The 18199-nt window shown below is 42.1% G+C and overlaps 1 protein-coding gene across 4 annotated transcripts in view; it reads right to left on the bottom strand.

Annotated features, from left to right (window-relative positions):
* Window positions 1-1173: 1173 nt before the first annotated feature.
* RIPOR2 (RHO family interacting cell polarization regulator 2) overlaps window positions 1174-18199 on the bottom strand; it is a gene marked incomplete at both ends in the record, with an annotated part of 214228 nt that continues 197202 nt past the window's right edge. For all 4 annotated transcript variants that reach the window (XM_079712740.1, XM_079712741.1, XM_079712742.1 and 1 more), the window contains 7 exons: window positions 1174-1274; window positions 4948-5038; window positions 8469-8552; window positions 9826-10028; window positions 12884-13042; window positions 13988-14149; window positions 15406-15541. In XM_079712740.1, the coding sequence (XP_079568866.1) occupies window positions 1174-1274; window positions 4948-5038; window positions 8469-8552; window positions 9826-10028; window positions 12884-13042; window positions 13988-14149; window positions 15406-15541 (936 nt within the window). The remainder of the gene's footprint in view (window positions 1275-4947; window positions 5039-8468; window positions 8553-9825; window positions 10029-12883; window positions 13043-13987; window positions 14150-15405; window positions 15542-18199) is intronic.

Genomic DNA, 18199 nt, shown 5'->3' with positions numbered 1-18199 from the left:
TATAAGCACATTCAGAGAACAGTAGATATTCCACAGTTCAAATTACACTCACACATATTATTTTGATATCTTGGCATATCCCACCTTGTATACTCTTAAGAGGAAGAAAAGTCATTTAATAAGAGCTACTGAATGGACTTGTACTTTATTTAAACGACTTGCTATCCTGATATGGAAGCAATATGGGAGCTGTTGGTTTAACTATTTGGCCAAAGGATCCTATCCAGTGATGAATGATTTCTCTGGGGGCAGTAACCATCATTCAGGGCATTCTTCTTCCTAACCTTATGGTCATTTGTATAGAAGAAAAGACCACTGTTAATGACCCTCTGCTTCCACCCCATTAGGATTCCTCCAACTTCTATGTTCTACTTCAAGGAGCATCATAACTTTCTGAATTAATCACAGCTGTCTGAAAACTTCTGGGTTTGATTTGTCTTAGCAGCAAAATACCTCTACTGTAAAAGTATCATTATAAAATGGCTCTTGTTTAAAAAAAAAAAGCTTAAGTTTTGAGTATCTGTTTGAAAATGAGTATGGGTATAACCTTAATAAGGTAGTTTTTAGTGATCTACCTGTCTTTTTTTACCATAATGGAAACATGCCTTTGGAATTTTCACGATAGACAAAAGAAATGAGAAATAGTGTAGGCTTGAAAAAATGAAATTAAAAAGAAATAAACTCTTACAATATGTCCTTTTACCAGGTTCTGCAGGCAAACTTTTACTTGAAGAAATCTTTTTTTTTTTTTGCTTTGCACTTAAGGTAAAATTAGGTAGCTAAGGGGGCCACTCAACCCTGAGAACACAACAGAGGAAAAACTGCAAGGCATATGATATTTATCAAAGTATCATGTGACTATTTCAAGCTTATAGAAGAACTTCCAAAAATGTATAAAGACGGCTGTTTTAAAATCCCATACATACTAGATAAGACAGACTCTTTTACTAAGTATTGTCAGACGCAATCAACCATGTAATCTACTGAAATATACATAGCCCTATTCTGTTGGCTGAAGGAAAAGCAGATAAGTACTGTTAAAGGGGACTTTGAATTCCTCCCATAACATGTTAAATTTCCAGACAACCTCAACAACTTCGAGCTAAGTCACAGCACCACCTTGATTAACAGGGCCATTTATTAAGACATCTGTTAGGCAGAGTTAACTGGTAATTAAAAGGCCGTGGCAACTTCACTTGCATGACGACCTCCAACTTTAACACAGTCTCGAGGAAATTTGTCCAACTGTTCATATGCCAGCCGCCCATCTTCTCCTGCATATAGAGCATCAAAAATGAATACCAGTTTGAACTTAACTTTTTTATTCATCACTCAGAATAATAATACCAGTTGTTTAGGTAGGGGTCGCTATATTTTGCTAAGGTTGACTTTAGGTGAGGAAAAGTCATCTTTGGCTATTCTTAATTATGTTGTTTTCTAGGTAATGTTTAGAACAACGAAGAACTTTTGAGCTAATGCCAGAGACTAAAAGAATGTGAAACACAGTAGACGTCCTATGGGCATTTGATGTCAGTAACTTCACCTAATAGATTTATTCCTGAGAAATTATATGGATTATATTTTAAGTGCATTAGTAATTTCAGTATGGCTAGTCCTTGATTTCAGTGCATTGAACTTTTACATAACTTTCACTTTTATACATTAGATATTGGTACATCCAAATGATCTGTCATAAAATCAAGTTTAGGCTTTCAAACTTCTGCTAAAAAATTATTCTTTGCCCTGTACACATGTAGTGATGCTGTCTACCAGCCACCAACTAGGCCGGTTCTATCAGTAGTACCATCTTGAACAGCCAACATGTATTTGCAAATTATTTGAATATTTTACTCCATTTTTCCTATTTAAGAAAAAATGATTCGAAAATGGGAAAATGAAGTACAGGTAACTAGTGATAAGAAACAGGCTTTCATACATTTAATACAAATGAGACAAAGATGCAAATAATTAATTGTGCTCAATCAGAAGTTCACTGTGAAGAAAAACAGTGAAATGCTGGAAATATATTGATATTAGTGGGTTTTAGAAAAGGAGTGTAATCATGGATTTATAATATATTGCCTCTATATTTGTATAATTTATTGGATATAAAGGCCTTTCAATAAACCAAAAGTCTGTTTTTGGTTGGTTTTTTTTTTTCAGTACATTTAACTTTTTCAGTAATACATTAGATACAAAAGTAGAGATTTGCGTGTATTTAAAAGAACTTTGTAGTGAACTCTTCTATAAGCAAAAGCCATCAATTTTTAGATTCTTTTGTTGTTTCTGCATGCCTTGACTTTTCTGAAGCAAACGTTATTTTTTCCCTAATTCAATAGTTTCCAACTTTTTCTTACTTTGGAGTAGAACCCTTTATTTGAAACAAAATATTTATGCAAAACCCTGAATATAAAACATTAACAGCAATGCCTTTCCGGCTGATGATACTGGGAGGAGAGACAGAGTGCCCTTAAATTAAGCACATTTATACCACACTCCCCGCCCGCTCACACACACCCCTGTGGATGCCTAGGCTAATGAATGCTACTTAAAACCCCAATAATACCAGGCTAGTTCCTAGTTTGCTCACAGGGAGATTCCAATTTAGAGGTCTTCAGTTCTTCCTCCAGTAACCTACAGCATCCAGGTGACCTAGAGGGTCAGGATTCCATTGCAGTGCTTGACTGGGTCTGGGTGTCGTGGGTGAGTCATGCAACCCTAGCATGCCTCACTGTGCCCCTCCGTAAATTGGGATTAACTGTCCCTCCTAGAGTCTCAGGAGGATTAAATGAGCTAATCCATGTAGATCCCTCAAAACAGTGCCTGGCACGTGTTACCCAATATTTTTTACAGTGACACAACCCGGGCCGGGGTTTCAGGGCATCTCACTGTTACTAAGATTCAGTTTTCAGGGGCTTGGAAATGCGTTGGCTCCTCTGCTAGTCCTTTAACAGGCAGGGTGTTGGAGGAGAAAGTGCTCGAGCCTTGGGGTGTCAGGCAGTGTGGTTCCAGTCGGGATGCACTGGAACGGCCAGAGCCACGGTGAAAACTGCTCTGTCCAATAGAGAGGCCACCAGCCTCAGGTGGCTGTTTACATCTAAATGGTAACTACTCAAAATTAAACTTTAATTCCTCAGTCATAATAGCCATGTTGAACTGCTCAGCTGCCACACGTGAATACTTCCTGCCGTCTGGGACGGTGCGTATAGAGCAGCCCCATCATCACAGAGAGATCTACTGGACAGCTCTGGGTTCAAATATTGCATTAATTCCATACGGGTTGGTAAACAGTGGCTGCTTGGAGCCCCTCAAATGCCCTGTGACAACCCTCAGCCCTTTATCATAGAGTATCTTTTACCAATTCCCATCAAAAATACTATTTTCACTACATTAATTCAGTCGTCTGTGTGAGATAAAAATACACCAGTATTTGTGCCTTAGGGTCAAAGGAAATTCGTAACATTGAGTTCAGAGGTTCTCCACCTGGGAGACTTTTAATAATCCCAGTGCTAAGGCCCAGCTCAGACCGACAAGAGCAGAATCATCTGAAGTGGAGCCCAGGTACGGGTGTATTTTAAAGGTTCCCTGGTGATTCCAATGGGCATCTAGTGTTGAGAATCATGAACCGGTGGTGTGGTGGGCTATGGTGGCTTTGGGGAGCCACATCTGTAAAGTGTTAAGGTGAAGCAGGTGTGATGACCAACCCTGAGATACGGCTGTCTGTGCAGCTGAACTGGATCTGGATCATCTACAGGGATGAGCCTCCTCAGGTTACAGTGGGAAGAGCAGCGTTGCTGGCTATGCCTTCCTTCATTGTTATTTCAGAACACTAAAGGCTAAAAGAAGTTCAAGCTAATAATACCCTGGGCACATTTTTAGGGAATTAAATAATTTCTATGCCTAAAGCAAGCCGTGAGGAGTAACTGTTTTATCCTTTAAACACACATATGTTGCCTAAGATTTCTATGCATTGCATGATATATCAATAGCAGAATGAAGCCTTATTAAACCCTAAGAAAGAGCACCAGACAATGAGTGTGATTGCCACGGTGACTGTAAGTGCCATGAGAGTCTCCCTTACATTCTTTTTTTTTTTTTGCGGTACGCGGGCCTCTCACTGTTGTGGCCTCTCCCGTTGCGGAGCACAGGCTCTGGACGCACAGGCTCAGCGGCCATGGCTCACGGGCCCAGCCGCTCCACGGCATGTGGAATCTTCCCAGACCAGGGCACGAACCCGTGTCCCTGGCATCGGCAGGCAGACTCTCAACCACTGCGCCACCAGGGAAGCCCTCCCTTACATTCTTAAGCTGCTACTAGAGTCACACTAGGGCAGTGGCTTTTTCCCAACTAGTATAACAGAGCGGATTATATTCGAGGACTTTGAGGGGTATAGTATTTATACTTAGAGTGAAGTGAAGGAGAAGGGTTATTTGGATATTCCAGAAAAAAATAAATACTTCATTTCTTTTCTTTGGTGTCGGGGCTCAGGGGCAATAGGCCCGCAGGGCAATCAGAGGTTAACCTGAGAGTCTGGGGGAGGCTGTGGTACGTGGGGGATTAGGGCATCCTGGGGAACGCATCACTGTCCTCCAGGTAGCGCCAACCCCAACCCGGCAATCCGACCTGCATTCCTGACTCTGACCTCTGCTTGACAGTTTGATTTCTATGTTCTTGATTCCAAATAGTGCCCAGACTATGAAACCAGCTAGAAAGGCTCCAGAGAGCAACCTTCTCCCTCAACATCCATGTAGTTAGAACGAGGAACTGGGGTGAGATGGAAATTGATCAGTCATACTGTGTGTGTGTGTGTGTGTGTGTGTGTATAAGTGTGAGCTGATAGCCTATAGGGGAAAAATTGCTAAAACAAGGCACATGAAACTTTTCCTTACCATTCCCTTTGAGGGTGTCAGAAATAAACAATCATGTAAAAAAAAAAAAAGAACTCACCAAGAGATAGGAGAGTTTCTGAGGCCACATTTCTGATTTCTTCAGTATCAGACTGACACAATGTCACCAGCATTTTAATGCTTTCAGTAGCCTACAAGGAGAAAATAGTTAAAATAGTGTTCTGACATTTATGTGTGGGATTACCTGAGACTTAGCATTTCGTAGCTGGTAGCAGACTTTAAAAACCCAGGGCTTCCCAAACCTAGTTGAGTATCAAGATGACTTAGGGTGCTCTTGTAAAGTAGAGATTCCTGGGTGCCACTCCAGACACACTGTATTAGAACTTCCTGGGTTGGAGCCCAGGATTTGTACTTGTGGGAGCTCTGATGCTCAGCTAAGTTCCTATTTCACAGGGGACTCCAGACCTAGAGAAGTGAAGTGACCAGCCTGCTTTTTCAGAATAGAATCCAATTCTCTTAGTTCTTTCTACTGTATCTCATTCCCTCCAAAACAGCTCTAATGTAAGAATTCCTAATTTTAGTCTATATACTAAAATAGAGGAGGGGAATAAAGATCAAGGATGGGAATTCTTCTATTTGTTTATTCTACAAACATTTACTGAGCACTCTGTGAACCAGGCAGTTCACAGGGTCTGGGAGGCTCAAGCCAGGAACATGACATGGTCCTGGCCCTCAAGAGTTTACAGTCTGGTGGAAAGACAGACAGTGAAACAAGTAAACTAATTATTATGATGAATGATAGGCTGAGTCAGGGTGGTAGGGCAGAACATGACTGGGAAATGCAGCCTGGTCTGATCAGGGAAGTCTTCCTGGAGGAGGTGATATCTTAGAGGAGTTAGTCAAGTTTGGGCACATGGTAGGGGTGTGTGTGTGTGTGTATGTGTGTGTGTACATGTGTGTGCGTGTGTGTGTATGTGTGTGTGTGTGTGTGTATGTGTAGTGTTTGGGGGTGTGGAGAAGGAAATACATTCTAGGTAAGGGGAATAGCTTGTTACAGGGTCCAAATCGAGGGGAGGCTTATAAGCCACATTAAAGATTTTGGACATCATTCTAAGATCATGGGAAGCCATGTAAGAGTTTTAAGAAGGAGTTGTCTTTTATTCTGAGCTTTCTAACTGCAGTGGAGAGGATGGACTGCAGGGAGGCAGAGAGACGAGTGGGAAGGTAGCTCGAATCCAGGTGAATAGAGTGGGGATAAAGAGTGGACAAATTCCGGCTACTAAGGAGATAGGATCCGCAGGATGAGGAGACTGGTTGGATGTGGAGGATGAGGGGGAGGGTGGGGTCACTGATGGCTCCTAGGTTTCTGGCCTGAGCTACTGAGAGACGGTTGTACAATCCACTAAGATACCAGAGACTAGAGGTGGGGGTGAGATGGGTGGCGTTCGAGGTGACTTCCTAGGGGAGATACCTAAGAGCAAGCTGATCAGAGGTGGGAAGGGAAGACCTGGACTGGAAATACGAGGAATTATTAGCATAGAGATGATGATGGAAAACGTAGGAGTTGATGTTTCCCCAGGGAGGACTCGTGGAGGGAGAAGAGGGCCCAGCAGGTGTCTCTACAAACACCAGTATTGAAGGCAGGTAGACGAAAGAGATCCTGCTATGAAATAAAATGCTCTTCCTGTCATTTTGAGAAGTCGATATTGGGTAACAAATTACAGTTTTCTTTTCTGGAAGAAAGGTAGGCTTATGAAATGGTAGCTGCATGGGTAGACTCTGGGTTATTTTAGCCCACTAAGACAGATGGGGAACCTAAAATCGGAGGGCCACTGGATCTGGGGACCTTGACCTCTCAAGCTTGTTTTCATTTTGATAATAGGAAAGAAAAATGTCAGCTGTTTGCCATGATTAATTTAAAAAAAATTTTTTTCCCTGACAAGTTAACAAGAGTTGATTGGTTGAGTCTGCACTGTTTTTCACATCATGCTGCATGGAGCCCCTTTCAGGAGCTAGGGGGCTGCAGATGGTTTAGAAAGAGGTCTTTTAGTCAGCACAAAGGATCTTATCCTCTAGGAGAAAAAGGTAAAGGAGAGGAATTGGTGCTCCCAGACTCTGGATAAGCTAGACTTTAAAACTGTAGCTTTTTTTTTTTTTTTAATAGATTTATTTATGGCTGCGTGGGTCTTTGTTACTGTGCACGGGCTTTCCCTAGTTGCGGCGAGCGGGGGCTGCTCTTCGTTGAGGTACGCGGGCTTCTCATTGTGGTGGTTTCTCTTGTTGAGGAGCACGGGCTCTAGGTGCGTGGGCTCAGTAGTTGTGGCACGTGGGCTCAGTAGTTGTGGCGCACAGGCTTAGTTGCTCTGCGGCACGTGGGATCCTCCCGGACCAGGGCTCGAACCCATGTCCCTTGCATTGGCAGGCCGATTCTTAACCACTGGGCCACGAGGGAAGTCCTAAAACTGTAGCTTTTATGGTAAGCTTCACAGCACATAAATCCACAAAAACTGGTGCAGATCATTTATCCTCATGTCTTAATTTATGTTAACTCTGTATCAGAGCTACGATCACCGACCTGTCACTGTATATCAGGAGATCACCCAAATACACAGCAACCACTGTGGGCTTTTTTTGGCCACTTCAAGGTAATTTTTTGACCAAGTAACAGGAAGGCAAATTTTCCCAGAGCTGTTTTTCTTCACAGGTCATTAACTTTTTCTTTTGAGGTGTTAATCCCTTCCTTCATGTTCCATCAGGCCTGCAGGTCCTTGCACCAACCCAAGAGTTCAGCAAATCTTAAGGTGTGGCCTTTTCATTCTTTTCTCAAGGATGATTCATCTTATATTTTGTGATTAAGGTCGGTGAAACATTAAATCTTGACTACTGAAAGGCGAGCTCTTTAATGCTGGCAATTCTCAGCCCTTTTTTCATTTACACCTCCCTCTGACACAATTAAGATTGATGAGCTGCTTAGTAAAAAAAGAGCTCTCCGGGAAGGATTTGGCAGTTTATTGGCACACTGGATTTCAGTACTTCTTTGCCAATTTTATTTGTCCCTGCTATTTTTTTGTACACAAGAAAAACTGAGGAAATCAGCATGTCATCTCTTTTTTGGGATGGAAGATAATTTTCTAACAGTCATTCTGAGGCAAACTGATTCCTGTGGGCTATTGAAAAATGGAATTGTTTTCTGAAACGTATCGGCTTTAACAAAACTAAGTTACATTTAGGTACTAAATTTGGGGTTGGTAGATGCAAACTATTATATTTAGAATGGATAAACAACAAGGTCCTACTGTATAGCCCAGGGAACTATATCCAATCTCCTGGGATAAACCATAATGGAAAAGAATATTTTAAAAAGAATATATATGTGTATAAAACTGAGTCACTTTGCTGTACAGCAGAGATTGACACAACATTGTAAATCAACTCTACTTCAGTTAAAGAAGAAGACAAAAAGGACTCCAGAACTAATATACAGTGTAAAGGAGAGGAGAAATGCTGCTAAAGCAGGTACTTCCAAATACAGAAAGAAAGCTGTTCTATGCACCTGGCTTAGTCTCAAAGCCAAAGTCAGCTCAAAGCTGACCTGCCAGGGGCTCTGAGGCTGAGCCTTACCTTCAGGCTTTTCAGGGCCAGGCAAGCTCCCTTCTGGAGCCAGAGGTCAGTCTTTGTTAGGGCTTCACAGTAATAGAGCAGGGCCTGAAAAAGAAGAAAGGACGCTGTGAAGACACTTTGATTTGTTTGTAGTTTTAGATGTATATATCATTTTTACTCCCTGAGATAAGCTACAGATAAAACAAGACATTTTGCACTACCTTCAGAACAACAATAACAAAAATCCATTAAAATTCATGTTTATTAAAAGAGCTGTCTCTTTACTCAATTCATCATGCCTTCTAGTCTATGACTGGAATCACATAATACATGGCCTCTTGTGTCTTACTCTTTCAGTGGGGGTGACGGTATTCAGCCCATAGAAGAGAGTTTTGAGCAAATTCTACCAAAAGATCAGAACTTTGTAGGAAAGAACAATATGAAGTTCATGCTCTTGGGCCAAAATGGCATTAGAATGGAATATCTTCCTGTGAGTGCATCTCACCACATGCTAGCTTATGTAATGCCTTAGAAAAGTTAAGCAAACTCTTCTCAGAGTTCAACATCGACCTCCCCAGGACAAGAAGGACCAAGTTTGATTTTCTTGAGCTGATCTGAAGGTTGACATGAATTGATTTTTAGAATGACTGCTCAAGTTGTAAAGGGCTCCCAGAGGACCAAGGCCCTTGCTTGTACTGGGCCCCAATGTGCTTGAATTGCAGATGTTTATTATACCTGGATGACTGTTGAATTAAAGCTGAGAGAGGTAAACTGCCTCTTCCCCAGCATCAGGAGTGATGGCTTTTCAAATTAAAAATATTCTAGCTGTTTGACCCAATAGTTTGATGACTTAACCCCAAACTACTCATGAGAAATGCACATGCGTGAACATACATACGTATGTTCATCATCATATTTTTCAGAGTTGGAAACTACACAAATGCTCATCAATATGGAATAAGAAAATAATGGGTTATTCATATACTGAGATGCCATTTATCCATCAAATAGAATGAAGCAGATCGATACGTTCTGCCATGGAAAGAAAATAACCACGATATATTACATTTAAAAAACCAGTTGCACAACAGAATAGTGTGATCTCGTTTAAGAAAAAAATGATTATCCATGTTAGCATGGATAAAATAGAAAAAATCTGAAGGAATGTACACTAAGTTATTAACAGTTTTCTCTGGGGGCTGGACTTACAGGTACTTAACTATTTTCAGTATATTTTTGTAGTTTAAATCATTTTACAGAATATATTAATAAGTGAAAGAAAATTATTTTTATAAAGGAAAAGATGACAAACTATTAATAGTAAATGGCATAAAGTTAAACAAGCTTCTGCCTTGATGTCCATCATTTCATGCCCTACCTTTTCCCTGAAATGCTCGTTTCTGGAGGCTGCTGCCAAGTAAAGCATCACAGCCTCACTAACTCCACTGTCATCCCCGGTTAAGAGCAGAGCCAGAGTCCTGAGTATTTCCTGCTGGGCCGGGAGGCTGCTGGGTGCAAGGTCACTCATGGCCTGTAGCAGTTTTTCATCTTTCAGTGACTGCAGAGTCTGAACCATGGAAACTGCAGAGTGAAAAGAAAACAGAGGTCACCTTCTGACAGTAAAGGAACATGCTCATTAAAAATATAAATAAGACACAAGGATATACATAATAACAGACCCAAGGATATATATGAAAATTAGCATATTAGAAAGGCGATGTTTCCAATTAGTGAGAAAAGGACAGATTATTCAAAAGCTATATCAAGGCAAATGAAGAATCAGATGAGAAAAAAGTGAAAGTGGATTTCCACCTCATAATGGCTACTATAATAACTTAGAGATGAATTAAACAGTCACATGTAAAAATAATAGTGAAGAAAATACAAGTAAACAGTTTTTACAGTGTTCTTTTTTTACTGTCTTTTTATTTTTAAAGTCTTCATTGAATTTGTTACAATATTGCTTCTGTTTTATGCTTTGGTTTTTTGGGTGTGAGGCATGTGGGATCTCAGCTCCCCAACCACGGATCGAACCTGCACCCCCTGCATTGGCAGGTGAAGTCTTAACCACTGCACCGCCAGGGAAGTCCCCAGCCCCCTGTATTTCAGTCATACTTGCCTGGCAAAACCCTGACCCTGAATGACCCCTGACTCGGCCTTCTCTCTGTCTGCACTCAGGAAACTGGACCCTGATGGAAAAATCCAGTTGGTTGGAATATGGGGACAATATGATAAAAAATAGGATTTTGAGTTCCATTTGGACAAATTGACCATGCTCTATGTACTCTAATCCTTAACTAGACATCCAGCATGGGCATCCATTAGCCACAAAAGCATTAGGATAAGAGTGTATCTGGTCTGTGCAGATGGGAAAATATAACCTAAAATTCACATTCCATTGATAGAGCCACATCCTCTACACATGAACAAATTTGTGAATGATCAAGATTTTTTTGCTTTAATTTCCCATTTCTCCTGTTGTGGTTGTTCTGGTAACTTCACTGTTTTATAAATAAACACTCTAGTAAAAAGTCTCCAGTGGACTTCCCTGGTGGCGCAGTGGTTAAGAATCTGCCTGCCAATGCAGGGGACATGGGTTTGATCCCTGGTCCGGGAAGATCCCACATGCCGCGGAGCAACTAAGCCCGTGCGCCACAACTACTGAGCCTGCTCTCTAGAGCCCACAAGCTACAACTACTGAGCCTTTGTGCCACAACTATTGAAGCCTGCGCACCTAGAGCCCATGCTCTGCAACAAGAGAAGCCACCACAGTGAGAAGCCCGCGCACTGAAAAGAAGAGTACTCCCACTCTCTGCAACTAGAGAAAGCCCACAGGAAGCGACGAAGACCCAATGCAACCAAGAAATTAAAAAAAAAAAAAAAAAAAGTCTCCAGATAATATTATGTATAACAGCTAAATAAATAACGGAAAACAACCTAAACATTCAACAATAATCAAATATATTAGTATGCATATAAATGTAGGGATATTATAAAACTAAAAAATGTTTCAAAGAATTAATAACATGGGATATAATGTCAAATTAAAAAACCAGGATATAATATTCTATAATGAGTAATCACAATTTTGAAATTTAAAACCAGCGCACAATCAACTGAAAAACACATTATATTTTAAAAATAGGAGAATAGGTGATTTGAATCTCTTCCTTCATCCTTCTCCATGTTTTCTAAAAAATTTTTTTTTTTTTGTATAATGAAGGGCTTTTCTTTGTATAAAGAAAGGGGAAAAAAAGATAAGTAAAGGCTTAGAGTTCTTCCCATGGTCATTCTTCAGGGCTGTGTAACAGGAGGAAGGGGATGTGGTTTCAGGACCCCAGGGTCTCACTTTGTTACGCTCTTCATTTATTGATTCTAAATTTGTCACAATCTAAATCGATTTTCTAAAAAAAAAAAAAAAAATCTATTTTCTGAGTAAATTTCTATATTATCCAGTTTCCATCAGAGGCATCTCCTGCCCAGGCTTGCCCTCTCTGGCACTCTGGACTAGCATGGCTATTCGGGGGTGGGGAGTGGGACCTAAGTACAGACTCCCGTGTGCAGGCTGGAGTGGCCCTGGGTGGAGGAAGATTTTCTTCTTCTCCCTGTGATGCCAATCACCGTGTTAAACGTGGTGCCGCAGGGTTTAATGTCCTGGAAAGAGAAGGGCTGAGCCTGGGTCTGGGTCAGGGTCAGAAGTGTTTTTGCCACTAGCGCTGTGCCAACCTGTCTACTCCCAAGAACACACCTCCCTCCCTCCCCTCCCCCGACTCCTCCATTGCCCCATTGTCAAGCGTGGGTGGAGAAATAGAGCACAAACTTGGGAACCAGAAACCAGCCCCTTACTGCCTGGCTCCATTCCCAAAGAGGTTTTCACTCACTGCAGATACTGATTTTATTTCTTATATTCGAAGGGCCACATGAGAAGGCAATAAGGAGCTTCGTTGCCGCAACCCTGCGTTGGTGCCTGTTCTCTTCAATCCCTGGATATGAAGCCTTAGATTTGGTTTTTCATCTTCTCCTCCTTTCCCTTCCCAATCTGTCACCCCACTGGCCTTCTTCTGAACCTCACTTCTGCTTAGTATTAAGAAAGCGACACCAAAAAGGGCAACATAAAATAGCACTGCCTGCGGGCTTGATCCTACAAGTGGCAAATACATTAATGAGGGAAAGAAATTACAGCAGTCTTAAATCATTTACCAGCTTCCTGTTAATGGTGCACCCCTGCTGGATGACTGGGACGTGCTTAGCAAATCCCTGGTTCATTGCCAAGGGGCTTACTAATGTGAAAGGTCCAGAAGTCATTTAAAAGGCGAATCTTAGCCCAGCTGTTGACTTGGGGAAAAAAAATTACCATCACTAAACACTATGACTAGAAAGACCAGGGATCATTCCAAACTGAGCCCCACACAGTGTGACCAAAGAAAGTGTCCCACCTTGCTTGGCCAGCTGGTTCAGATAACTCTCTAGGTCACTCACACCGTGGCTCGTAAAGTAACTGTAATACTGGAAAACAGTGATGACTTCGGAGGAGAGGCTGGAGGTAAGCAGGGGCTCAGCCCGGTCCAGGATTTGGGACACCAGTGTGAGAAACACTGTTTGGAAGAGGAAGATACGGAGCAGCTTTTAACAAACATCATCAATCGTTCATTCATTCACTCATTCATCTTTCTATGGTGGTACATGACAGAGTGAAGTCTGTAAAGTGAAATCAGTGCACAGCCAGATGATTTTTGCATATCTCTACACCTGTATAGCTTGTCATTTGGATCAAGATACAGAACACTGCTAGGACTCCATTAGGCTTTCTTGTGCCCCTTTCCAGTCTATAGTTACCCATCTATCCCCACCATGGGCAACTAATAATCGAACTTCTATCAATGTATTAGCTTTATCTGTTCTTGAATTCATATAAATGGAACTATATAGTATGTACTTTTTGTATCTAGCTCCTTTTGCTCAAAAAATATCTGTGAGATTCATCCAAATTGTTGCTTGTAGCAGTAATTTATTCTTTTTGAAAACTGCTATGTAATACCCTATTGTATGACTCTATTACAATTTATCCATGTTCTTGCTGATGGGCATTAGACTTGTTTCTAATTTCTGGCTCTTGTGAATAAAGCTGCTATTAAAAAATGAGCATAAGCATGTATTTCTCTTGACACATTTAGCAGTGGAATTGCTGGATCGCAGGGTAGGAGTATACATATTTAGTTTTCATAGACACTGCCGAACAGTTTTTCCCAAGTGGTTATACCATCTGACACTCCTGTACTGCTGACATTTTAATGAAAAAAGGATACATACTTCAAAAGCAACACAGACATATAGTCCTTTTCAAAGTCACTGCTGATATTCAGAATGAAAACACGTTCAGTGTCTTTCTTCTCTTCGATTTTACTGAGTAGATGATGTTTTCTCTGGAGGGGAAGCCCTTTCTCAGGGCTAGCTGCGGGGAAAGTGTTGAGGGAACCTCTCTAGTGCTCACTCTCAAAACAAACGACAGAAATGTTTCCCTTGCTCCTGCTGCCCTGTACCTGGGTCTGCAAGTCCGGGATAGTCTCTGTTGACAGTTCTGGCAAAGCTGGCTTCTAGCTGCTTAATCACTCTGTCTGCCGAGCTGTGGTAGACCCCAGCCGGGCTGCAGCACTTGGTCCAGAATGACAGCAAAGACAGCTTTTTGTGAAATTCCGGTATGGCTGGAATAGAAGAGCAACCCCCCATCCCATGATACATGTTTTGAATGAAATAGATGAAGAGATGCTCCTGGGTGAGGATGGGGAAGGCATCACCAAGGGCCTTCCTTTTTTTTTTAAAGACTGTTTTTAAATCATAACTACAGGATTTCTCTGTCGTTGGCAGGTGTCCCGAGGGCAAAGAAGTTGAGATGAGGATCTCATCCAGCCTGGGCAGCAAAGAAAATGCAGCAAAAGCAAAGCTGTTTGCTTTAGGTGATAAAAAACAGCAGGTCTACCCTTGGGAGAAGGTCCAATCATCTCATCTCCTATAACTTAACAGCAAAAAATATACAGGATCAGAGACTCAAACCTCAGGAGACTTTTCTGCAGGGGGTGCAACAGAGCAGAGGATGACTGAAGGAGTTTTCTCACCCTACCCAGGCGGCTCTCTTACTGAAATGATTGAAGAGCCATATGCCATGGTCAGCATTTCACTCATGTGGCTGTGATCATGCAGAGGGGCCTGGGGGAGGAACGGACAGGAGTCTGAATGTCCTGCCCCTTTTCACATCTCTCAGAGACCTGCCAAGGTCCCCTGCTCCTGGGAGGACTGGAGCAGGAGGCAGAAATGTATAGAAAGAACCTACAGGGTGTTTTAAGCTTAATTGGAGATAATCCAGAAGATCCTAGTTTTCCACTATTTCCACAGACTATCTGATGTGAAAAACGATACAGATTCTTGCCTTTAGGAAACAGCCCTGTAGCCAGACCACACAGATTCAAAGGCATCTTTCCTGGGTCAAGTTCTCTACCTAAAGCTCTGTGAACCAGGGACGCTCCTGAAGGCCTTTGACTTCTCGTTTTTCTACCTTTCCCAGTAGGGTTTGAGAGCACCTCGCCTTGACAGTCAACCACTATGGGAGCTGTCTCAGCCAGCTCTATGGTGCAAGCACAATCCTGATTACCTGTCCCAAATGGAACCACACCAGGAGAACAAGTCTGTGAAACTGCCTGGGAGGTGGATGCTGGTTTTGTGTATACACTAGAGTCTGCCTTCTGGAGGTGGAGGCCCCTCTAGAAAAAGCTAGGCGTCTGCTGCTTTGACTCCGAAAGCTGAAGCATGATGTTAATTACGACCACACTAGTGTGGAGACCTTCCTCTACAGCCCAAGGGCGCTTCTCTGCCATCCTAACAAAGCCATGAATAGATGCAGGCAGGGGAGGGGGCTCATGGGGTCACCATTTACAAGAAGGGTAGCGTAACTGCAGGTGCTCACCTTCGATGACAGAACTGATGTTTCCTATGTTCTCGTCACTGACGGCCGAGAGCTTCTCCATCACCTGGATTTGCCTAGAAAGCTTCTCTAAGAGGTTTCTGGCCACAAATGGGGTTTTGCTTGAGAAAACAATTTGCTGATAAAACAAACAAAACCACTGTGTCAATTACGTTGTTGTCAACAGAGCTTTCCCCACTCAACCTTGTCCTTCTGAATGAAGTGGGGATGTTACACTCATAAACGTTTCTCTTCCGGTTTGAAAATGTTCCTCATTCCAGGCCGGTTACAACATCTGCTGAAATCAGACATGTTTTTGTGGCTTTCAACTTTTTTCAGGGCTGTGTAAATTCCTGAATTTTCTCAGTAGTAGGGTTGCAAGGTTATTATAAAGTTACCTTTCTTGTATGTACTGTCAATCTAAAAATCCTCTCTGAAACTTGAAGGGCATATTTAGGTTGCCCTCCGGTATGGACACAGAAAAAAGATTTTGTTTTACAAGCGTAGTAATTTTTCACAGCCTGACTTATTTCCTTGTCTTCAAGCTGAAAATTAAGAGCGTGCTGTAGAATAATCCTAATTACAATGAAAGCTATCTCACTATAGGTAACAAGTGCTTACTATGTACCAGGCACTGGTCTGAGCCTTATCCATGTATTAGTTTGTGTTATTTTGCACAACAATCCAATGAGGTGGGAACTTTTGATTTTCCATTTTACTGATGAGGAAACAGAGGCACAGAGAGGTCAAGCAACGTGCTCAAGGGCACATAAATAGCAAGTGATTTCACTTGTGTGCAGATCACGAGAATAAGGGAGGGCTTGAGAGGGGAAAGGACAGAAGTCAGTCTCTGCCTGAAGGTTCTAGTCCTTTCTGTGTCTCTCAGAAACCTGTGCCCTTCACTTGGTAGGCATGGCTGCAGGATGCAGACCTGTACCGCCATCCTGTATGGTCTAAAGCACTTGGACTCTAAGGCAAAGAGAATTTTTCAAATTCAAAAGTCAAGTGCAGCAGTTATGTACTAATGCCTTTCATGTAAATAAATACAGTAGAAAATAACTGCTTTATTTATTTATTTATTTTTTGCGGTACGCGGGCCTCTCACTGTTGTGGCCTCTCCCGTTGCGGAGCACAGGCTCCGGACGCGCAGGCTCAGCGGCCATGGCTCACGGGCCCAGCTGCTCCACAGCATGTGGGATCTTCCCGGACTGGGGCACAAACCCGTGTCCCCTGCATTGGCAGGCGGACTCTCAACCACTGTGCCACCAGGGAAGCCCTAACTGCTTTATTTTAAACATAATTATAGCTATTATGATTCTTATGGACTGCCCATTTTTCTCTCTTTGCAATTATATACCAAATGAATAAGTAAACTCAGTGATTCAGGAGCAGGTGTGAATTAGAAATCAAGCTTCTAACCCTTACTCTTTTATTCTATATCTTTATGTCTACCTCTTGTTTTTCTTTTTTCTTTCTTTCTTTCTTTATTTTTATTAGGGTATAGTTGTTTTACAATGTTGTGTTTGTTTCTACTGTACAGTGGAGTTCCCTGTGCTACACAGCAGGTTCTCATCAGTTATCTATTTTATACATGTTAGTGTATGTATGTCAATCCCAATCTCCTAATTCATCCCACCCCTCCTTTCCCCATTTGGTGTCCATACATTTGTTCTCTACATCTGTGTCTCTATTTCTGCCTTGCAAACCAGTTCATCTGTACCATTTTTCTGGATTCCACATGTAGGAGTTAATATTCGATATTTATTTTTCTCTTTCTGACTTACTTCACTCTGTATGACCATCTCTAGGTCCATCCACGTCTCTACAAATTCTTTTCCTTTTTTTAAATTTTAAAGATCTAATTGGCTTTACTAAACGATCATGGATTGGGCAGTATCTCATGTACCAGGAACTCCCCTCTTGTTTTTCTAGTGTTGATTTTCTCCACAAAAGAGTTGAAGTGTTATAACCAAGGCCTTATTATCGAGAGAAACACTGCACTGACTATTGCATGCCAATTATTCTTTGAGAGAAAACATCCATCCCTTCATGGAAGAGAATTCTCCCATGCCTCACAAAGTAATGACTTTACGTCTAAAAGGTGAACGGGGAGTTTGCTCAGCACAGTCTCGGGCTCACCAAGGACAAAGAGCTGTGAAAACCATCTCATTCCAGTGTTTGGTGAATAGAGGATAGCTATAAGTCAACGACAATCCTTGTCCATTTTGGTCAGGAAAAAAAAAAAATTGCACCTTCTGCCAGATTGGTTGTCAGTACCTGGTTTGTAAATTCAACGCTCAACAGAAGAGATCTGCTGGGGTGTTGGCCAACCTAGTGCAAGAGTCATAACTGCCATCCAGTTTCCCAGAGCACGTGAGGTGTCTGGGGCTGCTTTGAGGGTCTACATTCGTGGAGGAGAAGCAGATTCTTCTACATCTCATCACAAGTGTGTTACTAAAAAAGCAACATTAACCCACTCCCGGCCTCCCTGGGGTCCTTCCTCCTCACCCTGCCTCTGGTCTTCCAGTTGGCCGTGTGCTCTTAAAAGCACGATTCCTCCTCTTCCTGCCTGGCCCATCCCCCTGAAACCATTATACATTTGCTTTCACATTCTTTTCCTGTTCCCCACACATCCAAGCAAGCGGGAGAAGAACAAGATTGGGAGAAGACAAGCCACCAGGTAAGGAGGAAGCATTCAAGTACCAATAGCTGCTTGGGGGAAAATGCTTTGTTCAAGACAGCTGAAACTCTCCCTGCAACAAAAGAATGTCAAAATAGTTGCTCTGATGTGGCAAAA

Source organism: Hyperoodon ampullatus (assembly GCF_949752795.1).
Source record: "Hyperoodon ampullatus genome assembly, chromosome: 10".
Taxonomy (NCBI): Eukaryota; Metazoa; Chordata; class Mammalia; order Artiodactyla; family Ziphiidae; genus Hyperoodon; species Hyperoodon ampullatus.
The sequence above is the reverse complement of the archived record's forward strand: the minus strand, read 5'-3'. Positions and strand labels throughout refer to the sequence as shown.